The 12153-nt window shown below is 53.4% G+C and overlaps 1 protein-coding gene across 1 annotated transcript in view; it reads right to left on the bottom strand.

Moving 5' to 3' along the window:
- Positions 1-1809: 1809 nt before the first annotated feature.
- Taf8 (TATA-box binding protein associated factor 8) overlaps positions 1810-12153 on the bottom strand; it is an 11904-nt gene continuing 1560 nt past the window's right edge. Inside the window, exons 2-9 of the mRNA XM_010617611.1 lie at positions 11981-12137; positions 9835-9933; positions 9573-9635; positions 7469-7593; positions 6353-6500; positions 4686-4828; positions 3501-3640; positions 1810-3424 (exon numbers count right to left, since the gene is read on the bottom strand). Of these exons, the coding sequence (XP_010615913.1) occupies positions 3412-3424; positions 3501-3640; positions 4686-4828; positions 6353-6500; positions 7469-7593; positions 9573-9635; positions 9835-9933; positions 11981-12137 (888 nt within the window). The 3' untranslated portion in view covers positions 1810-3411. The remainder of the gene's footprint in view (positions 3425-3500; positions 3641-4685; positions 4829-6352; positions 6501-7468; positions 7594-9572; positions 9636-9834; positions 9934-11980; positions 12138-12153) is intronic.

Below are 12153 nucleotides of genomic sequence, written 5' to 3'. Positions count from 1 at the left end.
ATCTGGGGGGAGTGGGAAGGGACCCCCAAACAGGGAGGGCTGGGTGTGGCTTTGCGGGGCACAAGCCGGGGTCCCCCCCAGCATGCAGAGACGTAGAGCGGCATCTCTAGGCCACCACTGCGCTGCAAGAAGGAACCCGACACTCGTCTGTGAGCTTCGAAGGCGAAGAGCTTTGAAGGGGCGTCCACGAGGCCATAAGGTTTGTCTCAGGCGGGGCCGGGCTTACTGGGGAAGGTGTGTCAGAACGTCAGTCTCTACCGTTTATCCTTTTAAGCCTTTTGTGTTTATTACTCAAGTATTGTTTTAAAATAGCACCTGACGCATAGGGAGTGCTAAATAGATACATATTCTATATAAATGTGAGCTGCTTTATTATTTAAAATCATGCAGCCAGGCATAGCAATGCATGCCTGTAATCCCAGCACTTAGGAGGCTGAGGCAGGAGGGTCACCACGGCAGCCTGGGCTACACAGTGAGTACAAGGCCAGCCTGAACTGCACAGCAAACCTCTGTCTCAAGAATCATGTAAGGCCGTTATTTTGAGGGAGGGAGAGAGGGAGGGGAGTGGGGTGCGTGGAGGCGGGAGTAGGTATGACGCAGGCCAAGTGTCTGGGCGGACGGCGGCACAGCCACCCGCAGGGTGTCAGGGAGGGACCACAGGATGGTGGCTCCTGGATGCACCGAGAGCTGGGAAGGGACAATGGCTCCCCGTGACAGGATGAGTTCCAGGGCATTGTGACCAGAGAGCGGCTGAGGGTGAGGGCCCCACATCTGGCCCTGGGCTCCGCAGTGGGGGCTCTGTGGGGAGGACTTCAGAGGACACGACAGTGTCCTCCACAATGGCCGAAGGACTTCCCAGAGAACTCACTGGCTGTCACCTGGGTGACTGACAGGGCCCACACAAGCTGTGGGCTTGGAAGGGGGGAACTTTCAGAGACCTGTGTGGCTAGGGTGAGGGTCAGCCTGGACCTGGGTGGGGACCTGAATCTTCCCAGGCCGGGCTGGAGCTTGGGATCTCTCCGCTGGGGTCTGAGCACAGGGATGACGGCGGGTCGGGCCGTTTTGCTGTTCCTTTGTAAGTCCTCCCCCTGGAACGACTTCCCTGGGGCAGGGACCTTGTCTGGCTCCTTCACCTCAGTATCCTGAGTTGGCAGGGTGCCCAGCACACGCAGGAGCGCAGTCTTCTGTGGTGAGAGGAAGGCAAGTTTCCCAAAGAAATAATGAGCCAACAGGGGACCGCGACAGCCAGGTGGGACAGGTTGGGGCTCGGAGACCCCACTGCTGCGGGGGGGCAGAAGGCAAATGAGGGCTTGGAGGGGGGACCGGCAGAGGTGCAGGCAGACGAGCGGGGCGGCTGCAGCAAGCACGGGGCGAGGTGGCATCAGATGGGAATGGGACAGGCAGAGTTCGGGAGCCACCTGGTTCTGGGTGACCCGGACCCACGTGTTCACCCCAGAGGCTGCTGCTGGCTGGGAGGGCCCAGCCCCAAGGAAGCACTCCAGGGTTGCCCTATAATCTTGTTTTCTTTTTGGCTTTTTTAGATGGGGTCCTTGCTATGTAGTTCGTTTCTCTAGCATGTGAACTACACAGCAAGACTTTAACTCAAGTCTTCCCCCAGTATGCCAGTATGGGTCTACTCCAGGGGGCCTAGCGCAGCTCAGTGCACATAGGCCCTACGTTTGATCCTAGCACCGAAAGAAAAAAAAGCAAAGATGAACTACTCCAGGAAGAAAAAAATTACATCTCTTGTCGTCCCAGCACTCGGGAGGCTGAGGCAGGAGGATCGCCATGACTTGGAGGCCAGCCTGGGATACACAGTTAAGACCTTGTCTCAAAAGAAAAGAAAACAATGGAGGGAAGAGGTGAAACAGAATCAACAGGATGTTAAGTGTTAAGGCAGGGCAAGGGAGACACCGGAGTTCCCAAACATCAGGATACACCATCCGACGGGAGGGCCACCTACTCGTGTGTGTGCGTGTGTGCGCACAGCCTTGCACACAACTGTAACAAACACAAATCAAGTTCAATGCTTAACAGTGCTGCTTATTTACAAAGTGTTCCTTATTTTAATTTTTGTTTACAAAGATTTTACCATCAACTTTTATTATGGGCCTTTCACAAATCACTTTCAATCCAGCTGTTTACTACTCTTTCTTTTCCTCTAAGAAGAACCCCAAAGTTACAAAAAATAGAAATTTATAAATATGCCTAGAGGGCTCTGCAGTTTCTACAGGCCAGGCCAGGCCAGGGACCGGGCCGGTGTCCACGATGATAGCAGGGGCAGCTGCTGAACGTGGCCACAGGAGCCTAGCCTGGGGCGACTTTGTCAAACTGGGCCATCTTCTGGGGCCAAGACCCTTCTACTCCTTGGATCTGGCTTTCAAATGGCTCCTTCAGAGACCAGCCAAGGGACATCAGCGAGCCTGCCATCTCCCCGAAAACATTTTGGAGGGTACGTCGGTGGCAAAGTGTCCTCAGGCATGAGGTGAGGCGGCTGAGGGGACGCAGACCTGCTTCCTGCTTTCCCAAGCCCTGGCTGGCTCAGCCTGGAGGCTCCCATCACCGCTGCCCCGCGGGCAGCAATGTGCTCAGCCCACGCCAGCCTCCTGCAGAGCAGCCAGGCTCTGGGTCCAACCCGCAAGGCCAGGCCCAGCTTGCGATGTGCCAGCTGACACTGCTAACTCCTTTCCCTCTTCTTTAAAATCTCCAGCTGCTCTTTCACGAGTCACAGCGTGAGGTGTCCAAGGGGCCAGGCTGCTGTCAGAGGGCAGGTCCCACAGAGGACGGTGAATGACAATCCCTCAGGATGTCCCTGCCTGGAGGAGCTGCCCTCCCCCCATCACTGTCCGCCACCTTAACACATCCGCCCGCTGCACCCAACTGCAGCCAGTGCCAGATCAGAGCTGTGGCGCGCGGCCTCCTGTGCCCAACACAAGGCACAAGGGACTTTCCGGCAGCTCCACAGCGCGTTGTGGCCCAGGGGAGGAGAGAAGCACGGGTGAGGTTCCGGGTCTTCCGATCGGCGCTGCAACTGTTTGCGAGTCAGTAAGGGGACCCTGGGGCCCGGAACAGACTTCCCAGCACAGAGCAAAGCAGCCAAGAACCCCTCTTCCCTGGCACCTTCCTGCGCCTGGGGTTTCAGAGGAACACACTGCTGGGATAATAATGAAGCTCCCAGCTGCCGCCAGGCCCCAGGACACAGGGGCCCCGGTGATGAGGACAGTCTTGTGATTCCCACTGCTTCCTCCGACCCAGACTTCCGGTGGAAACAGGTGACTGAGGTTTCCATGAAAACCCTGCCCGACGCCATCCCGCAGCCTCCGCTCACAAGGTCACCCGCATCTTCCCTCCAGGGGCTTCAACTCTCAGGGGGTGGTGCTGCGCCCCTCCGCGAGCCAGGCTTCCTCCGGCTCAGGACAGGGACCTGGAGAGAAGCAGCAGCATGCAGCCCTCGGGGGAACCAGCCAGGCCCGAGCCGCCCCCCAGCCGGCCCGACTCACTTCTTCCTGCGGATCTTGGGTTTCTTCACGGGGCGTAGGTAGGGGTTATCGATGCCGGTCTCCTCCCCGTTCCGGCTGCCTGCCAAGGAGGGGTTCTGCTGCAGCACGGACGTGTTCTCCTTCTCCGCCCCAGACTCATCCTTTGGGCGGAAGAGGAAACCAAGCAAAACACCAACTTCAGAAGAAAGATCGGATCGGGCCCATGCCAAGCACCCCCGTGGGCAGCGTTCATCCGGAAGGGAGCAGCCGGGAGCCCCACTGTGTCACAGCACTGCAGACACAGGCCCAGTGGGAGGTGGGGAGCAGGCGGTGGCCTGGGCGCCTCGCAGTACCAGGGACCAGGCCAGAGCAGGTCTCGTCCTCGGGGGTCACAGAGGCCTAACTGAGTAACTTGGAACCGGTTTGCTCCAGTTCTGCAGCTTCCTGTACTTGCACTATAGTGCCAGCAACCATATTCCAGCATAGGCCAGAAGTCCTCAGGTCCTGGGGTCCTGACACGGCACAGCCCAGCTCCAAGGACCATGTGCCCGTCACGGATACCACCCGTCCGTGACCCCGAGCAGGACTTCTACTGTTTGAGAAGAATGGGATCCTGGAGTAATCTTCAGCTCACATACAATCGGTGTGATTACAATTAAAATTTTTAAAGAATCACAATTGGGTAGACTTAGAAAAAAAGAAAGCAATACACTGAAATTTTCCAAACCTGCCCTGGGAGTCTGGGCGGTTCTTTCCTCATTGAAACTTTCCTCTATTTTCCATGTTCTTTAAAGTGAGCAGAGGGTGCAGGGACAGGGTGTGTGTCCCGCTCTCAAAATGTGACCTAGGAGCTCAGGCGTGGGGACCAGGGCCAGATGAGCGGTGTCCCCTGGTGACACCAAGGGCTCTAAGGAGGGAAGTCACTGAGATTCCGCTTTTACAGCAAGCGAGCTGCTGAGGCCGGGAGAGCCGCTATGGTGCGGTGCCTCCTTCTGAACCCCAGTGTCCCCTCCCACCACGCTTCCTGTCTCCTCGCCTGTCACTTCCCCAAGGGCCAGGGATGCTGCCGGTCCCCCACCCCGGGGCTGTGCCTGGCCCGGTGGTAGTGGGAACACGGGTGGCTCCCCAGGGCTCGGACCCCCTCCTGTGTTGGGGAGCAGGGCACCCCATGAGATCCTCGGGCCCCCAGAGGTGGGTGGGACCCACCGTGCCGATGTGCAGGGCCAGGCTCTCCGTGTCGGGCTGCTCCTCCTGCTCCGAGGAGTCCGTCTCCTCCATCTGCTGCATCTCCAGCTCGGAGGGCAGGAGGGCCGTCAGGTAGGGGATGGTGAAGGGCCGGGCGGCGATCACTGGGGATGGGAAGGAGGGACCACCACTGTCGTGAGCCCGGCACAGCACAGGACAGTGGGGCAGGCGCCGTCTCTAACCCTCACCCACCCTGCCAGGTGCCGTCCCGTGCACAGACAAGGAACCCGGCGCACAGTAGTCAGCGTGCTGCTCCAACACACAGGAAACACCGGGGAGGAATTTGAACTCAGGCAGTGAGACGCCAGGCCTACGGTCAGCAAGTGTGGCTGCGCTCATTCGGGACAATTGGGTGACGGTCCTGGGGATGCAGTGGCTGTGTGACCTCTCGCCCAAGGTCAGTCAGGCCCCCTCTCTCCTTCCTTCCTTTGCTCTGTTGCAGTAGGTAGGGACTGAACCCAGGGCCCCTGTACACAACTGCTTTCCTGTTGGGCTGTATCCATCTCACTATGTAGTTGAGACTGACCTGAACTACGTAGCCCAGGTTGGTCTCGAACTCACAGCGATCCTCCTGCCTCAGCCTCCCGAGTGCTGGGATTAAAGGCAGGCGCCACCACGCCTAGCCTCCTTCTCTTTTTTTTAAAATTGTGAGACAGATCTTGTTAAACTGCCCAGACTGGTCTGGAATACACAATCCTCTTGCTTCAGCCTCCAGAGCAGCGTCACCATGCCTGGCTCAAACCCTCATTTCTACCACAGGGAGAGTGATCTCTTCAACCTGAAGGACGTATGTAAATCCAGAGGCTGAATTTGAGGGCTCCGTGTGTTAGTGTCCACTGCACTGAAAGATGCTCTGGCGAATCAGTTTTGGTTCTTCAAAAAAGCAATGGGGGCAAAGGAAGAAACTGATTTAAAAATAATAATTAGGCACAGTGGTGCACGGCTGGAGTCTAGCTTTCTGGGAGGATAAGCTGAGCACCAGCTTGGGCAGCAGTGAGACCCTGGCTCAAAAATAATGCAAACCAGCAATCAGAATGAAATACGTGTCCACGCTCTTCTCTGGTGGAATCTGACTTCAGGAGGCGCCCGAAAGGATCTTCGCTGCAAAGCGAGGCCTGAACGCCACCTCGCAGTCTGTGGCCCTCGGCTGGTGACTTCACGACTGTGCGCCCCGGCTTCCTCTGAAGGGGACAGTGAGTCCCGACTTGTGGGCTCATGGAGGAGCACGGCAGGTGCAGCGTGGGAAGTGAGGAGCACGGGGTCTGGCATTTGGGGACCCAGCTGCTGTCACCGCAGTGACCGGGGCCACACAGCCAGATGTGCACAGATGCACGGTTAAGAGCCCAGGGACGGCCCTTGGGACAGGGGCCAGCTTGGTCACCGGTGCCCCTCTGCTTCCGGGCTGCCACTTACTTACCCCGTGTGAATCTCTACGCCTCGGGCTCGGCGGTGGCCAGAAGCTAACCTACTGTAGCAGCCAGTCCTGCAGGGGCAGGGGCCGGCTGGACGGGCTGGGAAGAGGAGCCCAAGGTGGGGAGAATATGCCGCACCCACAGGACAGTGGCTGAGAGCAGGGCCGAGGTGCGGTGATCGCTCAGGACAGCTTGGGGCGCGGAGGCGACACTCACGTGGGAAGGTGCTGACATCATCTTTGAAAAGGCTCTGGGTCTCGCCTGTCTTGGCCATGAAGCGGGTGAGCGCCCGCTCCACGTCGCGCCTCTGAGACGCCGCCTTCTCCCGCAGGACTTGGTAGTCAGACACGGGCTCCCGGTACGTCTGCAAAGATGTCAGCAGAAGGCGCCATGTGAGAGCCACGCTCCCTGCTCTCCCCAGTCCTGTCCTGCTGCCTGGAGGGTTTTTGCCTCCAAAACTGGCCTCCACCATCCTTCAGAGCTGAGGTCTCCAGAACACAGAAAGAAAATGATGTAAATACATCAGTCTTTATTCTTAATCTCAAAAATTAAGAAATATGTGTAATTCTAGCACTCAGGAGGCTGAGGCAGGAAGATTACAAGTCTGAAGTCAGTTTGGGCTATATACTGAGTTCAAGGCTAACCGGGAGGGGGGCGGGGTTAGCTCAGTGGTTCTGCCACCAGCCTGGCAAGTGCAAGGTCCTAAATTCAATTCCTGGGGAAGGGGGAGCTGGGTGTGGTATACCTGTAATCCTAGCACTCTGGGAGGCTGAGGTAGGAGGACTGCAAATTTGAACCTAGTCTAGGCAGTTTACTGATTTAAGAGAGACACCACTCAAAAAAGAAATAAAAATGGCTGGAGGGCTGGGGATTTGGCTCAGTGGTTCCACCGCCTGCCTTGCAAGCACAAGGACCGGAGTTCAATCCCTGGTACCAAAAAAAAAAAAAAAGGCTGGAGATGCAGCTCAGTGTGAGGGCCCAAGTTCCATCCTCAGTACCTACCATCAACATAAATAAAAATTTAAAAAATAACTTAAAAAATTTTTTCTGTTATGGAAAATTTGAAAAGCCAGAAAACTACATACATAACAACCAAAGAGACCTATAATTTCATGAGGAATTACCACCAATGTTTGTGGAATATCCTTACAGTTTTGCTTCTATGTGTCTAAGTTCTTTTGTGTTCGGGTGGGACAGGTGACTTCTGGCCTCTACTTGTTTGGTGGCAACTTGAGGACATAATTTTTACCTGTCACTGAGATCCAAACCTCTCTTCCCCCAAGAACCTGACTGTGGGCTCAGCACCAGCCCCAGCCGGGCTCCGCCACTCACCGGGGTCTTGATGTAGGTGTGGGGGTCGGGGAACTCTGGGAAGTGGCTGGGGATGTGCTGCGGGTGGGGCCGGTTCTGCCCTGCCGTGAGCGCCTTGGGGGTCACCGGCTGATTGGTCACTGGAGCTGCCAGAGAGAATCACCAGCAGTTATTCCTCCGGCAAGGCCCCGGCCCTGCAGGCTGACCTCCGTCCAAATCCTCCTCCTCTCCTGGACCACAGTTCTCTAAACAGCAGGCCCTTCCACTGCTATTAGGACAGGCCTCTGACAGCTCATGGACCTCTCAGGTTGCTAGGTGGGGAGCCATGGCCAACGCAGTTACAGGAAAGTGTGCAGAAGAACTACGAAGTTAGGGGGCCGCACAGTCTCTCCCAAGACCCTCAGGGAGCCGGCAGTGTCGCTCAGTGGTAGAGCACATCAGTTATACGGGAAGCCTTGGGCTCAGTCACCAACCTCACCCCCCAAAATGTTCAGGGCTCAAATAACAAAGGTGTACATGGGGCTGGGGAAAGCAAGTGTGGACTTCACGTACAAGAGGGAGCCGATAACAGCATCTTCCACTGCCACTTTGAGAAGAGTTCTTGGGGCGGGGGTGTCTTTTTTTGAGACAGGGTTTTGCTATACAGTTCAGGCTGGCCTTGAACTCACTATGTAGAGCAGGCTGGCCTCAGACTCATGGAGATACTCCTGCCTGAGGGCTAGGGTTATAGGGTGCACCACCACACTCCACCATGTTTTTAGTTTGAGGTTGTCACTAGGCTGGCCTTGAACTCAAAGCATTCCTCCTGCTTGAGAATTCTTTAAAAGAAGCCAATATGAAAAAAATGTATGAGGCCGGGCGTGGTAGTGCACACCCATACTCCCAGCACTCAGGAGGCTAAGGCAGCAGGAGGACCCTGCTCAGGGCCAGTCTGGGTTCCATAGCAAGACCCTGTTTCAAAAAAAAAGAAAAGAGTGCCGGGGATTTAGCCCAGTAGTTCAGCCACCTGCCTCGCAAGCACAAGGACATGAGTTCCATTCCCGTACCAGGAACAAAAAAGACTCATAGAAATGAAATTTCATTATGTTTTGGGCCAGGGGTTTAGCTCAGTGGCTCCACCGCCTACCTCACAAGTGTAAGGACCTAAGTTTGATCCCCGGTACCAAAAAAAGGAAAATGAAAAGAAAAAAGTGACTTTAGGGCTGGGGATTTAACTCAGTGGTGCCACCCATCTCGCAAGCCTAAGGTCCTGAGTTCAATCCCCGAAACCAAAAAACAAACAAACAAAAATAAAAACAACCCCCCCCCAAATCCAGTGATTTCTTCCCAAGTCTTACAAGCCCAAACTTACCACCTACTCAGCTTATGGCACCTAGTTTTATCCAAGGCAGCCTCAAAGTTTGTGTGTGAAGGGCCATACAGTAAATACTTTAGATTTTGCAGGCCACATAATCTCTGTCACAGTTAAATCTGCCACTAGAGCATAAAAGCAATCAGGGACAATAACATGGCTGTGCTTCAATAAAACTTTATAAATCAGGCAGCAGAAGCCAGGCATGGGTGGTGCACGCTTATAGTCTTAGCACTTGGGAGGCAGAGGCAGGACTGCAAGACTGAGGCAGCCCAGGCTACACAGTGAGTTCAAGGCCAGCCTGGACTTTACAGTGAGACCCTGTCTCAAAAACAAAAAGCAGGCTGGGGATTTAGCTCAGTGGTTCCAGTGCCTGCCTCGGAAGCACAAACGCCTGAATTTGATCCCCAGTACCAAAACAAACAAAAAACAAAAACAAAAAGCAAAGCAGACAGTGGGCTGTAGGCAGTGGGCTGCACTGAGCCCAGGGGCCATGATTTAGCAGCTCTGATCTAAGGAAGAACAAGAACTGCTTTCCTCAAGCAGCAGCCTTTGCGCTTCAGGGACTAAAGCACAGGAAACGGCAATGTCTCAGGGATGGTTTTCCTCTGTGGGACCGAACTTCACATGCTAATCCTGTGAGCCCAGACAGAGATTAGGTGGAGGGGGGCAGAGCCTGGAAGGGGGCTGGAAACAGAGAAACTGCTGCTGGTCTACTCCCCGCCCTGTTCAGCATCTAGCTCACCCACCGCAGTGCTCAGTGAGGTCACTTACGGGCAGTGATGACCATCCTCTGAGACCGCTTCGCATAGGCAGGGAGAGTGTCCACGTTGAACCCTGTGAGATGAGAAAACAGCCCTGCCTGGACCACCGGACAGCAAGTGCGGGAAGCGCAGTGACAGTGTGGGACTCTGAGGCTTAACTCCCCGCTGAAGCAACCAGCAGAAGGACCTGCAGGGCTCAGGCGCCCTCTCCTTATCACTCTCAAGCTAGAAGCAGATGAGGCAGCAGGGAGCAGATGTGCAGACGCCCTTACCCATCTCCACCAGCGTGACCACGATGTCCGACAGCGTGGGCTGGGTCCTGGCCGTGTGCTCACAGTATGCCTTGGCGCTCCGCCCGATTTCTGAAATGTCTACGAGGGAATCAAAGCCACGGGGCCTGTCAGAGCTCCTCAAAAGTGAAACACGGAGGACTGGGGATTTAGCTCCGTGGTTCCGCCACCTGCCTCACAAGCCCAAGGACCCGAGTTCGATCCCCGGTACCAGAAAAAAAAAAAAGTGAAACATGGAATTACCATGAGAGCCAGCAATTCCACTTCTAGGTTCACACACAAATCAACTGCAAATGGACTCAGCCGGATATTTGTACACTGTGTTCAGAGCAGCATTATTCAAATAAAGAAAAGGTGGGACAACTGACAGGTAAATATATACACTGACAGAGGTATAAACACAGCGTATATATAATTGTATATATATCTATATATAGATATATATACATATATGATGACAGAGATATATGTAAATGTGTGTCTGTATATCTATAGATATATAGATATCTACACATATATACCTATATATCTATATCTATAGATACACACACACACACACACACACACACACACATTCATTCCACACAGTGGAACTCATCCCCCAAAAGAATGACGTTTGGATACATGCCACAACATGATGAACTATAAGGTACCTAGAAAAAGCAAATTCATACTGTCAGGAAGTAGACGAGGTTATTGGAGCCGGGGACAAGGAACTGAGGAGCTGTTGCTCACAGGTCTGGTCCCCAGCACGCAGGGTAGATTCTGGGTACAAGCACAGAGCCTCTGCAGTGTGACAGGCAGGAACTGCTCCGGAAATGGTCCTGCTGGATTTGCACTGCAGTTCACCATCTCTCTGTCCCAACCTTTCCCTTATTTACTTTCAGAGGAGGTGTCACTCACCATGAAACACCATGAACTCCACCACGCATTTATCCCACCCCAAAACAAGTTGTACACAGGGAAATACCTGGTTCCTAAAATCAAGACTTCTCCTTTTTTTTTTTTTTCCTTTTGCACTGCTGGGGATTGAAACCAGGGCCTTGTGCATGCTAGGTAAGCACCCTATCACTGAGCTATACTCCCAACCCTTTTTTCTTTTCTTTTATTTTGAAATAAGGTCTCACTAACTTGCCCAGATTGCCGTTGAACTTGCAGTCTTTTTCCCCCAACCTCCGAAGGGGCTAGGATTATAGGAATGTACCTCCATGATTATTTTTGGTTTTTAAATTTTTTATTTTATTTATTTATTTATTTATTTATTTATTTATTTATTTAGCAGTACCAGGGACTGAACTCAGGATCTGGGGCTTGCGAAGCAGGCGCTCTGCCACTGAGCTACATTCCCTGCCCTAGTTTTTTCTTTAAAGACAGTGTAAATTGGCCGGGCATGGTAGTGCACGCCTGTAATCCCAGCACTCAGGTGGCTGAGGCAGGAGGATCGCTGTGAGTTAGAGACCAGCCTGGGCTACATAGTGAGTTCCAGGTCAGTTTCAACTACATAGTGAGACCCTGCCTCAAAAAAAACAAAAACAAAAAACAAACAAACAAAAGACAGTCTAAATTGTCCAGGCAAGGCTCAAGGTTAAGATATTCCTGCCTCTGCCTCCTAAGTAGCTGGATTTCTAGGTTTTTTTTATATCATACCTGGCTAAGACATGTCCTTTCAAAAATATTTTTTCTATTCTATAAAGCTTATCCATCCTCTTTGCATCACAATATAGTAATTACATAATGCGATGGGATCCTATTTCATGGGATTCAGTCCTGCCTCCCCAACAGAATTTGAAGTCCTTTGAGAATAGAGGGGAAACAGTAATAAGGGCACCTACAAGTCATCAGGCGTTTACAATCCCACCAGCACTAAGCATTCTGCATATGCCTCTCACATGCACACCTCCCTCGGGTACAAATTATTATTCCATTTCATGCAAGGAAACTGAGGGTTAGTGATCGGTCCAAACCATAAAGTGGCAGATTCACATTCATATCAATCATCCGATTCTAACGTCTGTAAATCACCTACGCCCAGTTCTCCCCTCAAATGCTCCCTAACACCAGCACGGCACAGGGCATAGTACTGGTATCCGGGTTGACTCGAAAAAGGCCTGATCCTTCCAGTACTCACAGCTCTGCAGCATCTCGGTCAGTGTTTCCACAGAAGCTTTCTCTGCGCTCTCAAATCCTGCCTCAGTCAACAAGGAGCTCACCACTACTTGCAAGGTTCTCCTCCGGGCCAGATAGTAGTTGTCAGCAGGGTTAGTAGACTGTTTACTTCCTGATCTCTGTGAATGGGGGAGG

The sequence above is a fragment of the Fukomys damarensis genome, unplaced genomic scaffold, assembly GCF_012274545.1.
Source record: "Fukomys damarensis isolate Sample0158 unplaced genomic scaffold, DMR_v1.0_HiC HiC_scaffold_20, whole genome shotgun sequence".
In the NCBI taxonomy this organism is placed as follows: domain Eukaryota; kingdom Metazoa; phylum Chordata; class Mammalia; order Rodentia; family Bathyergidae; genus Fukomys; species Fukomys damarensis.
This window is presented reverse-complemented; position numbering and strand designations above follow the sequence as displayed.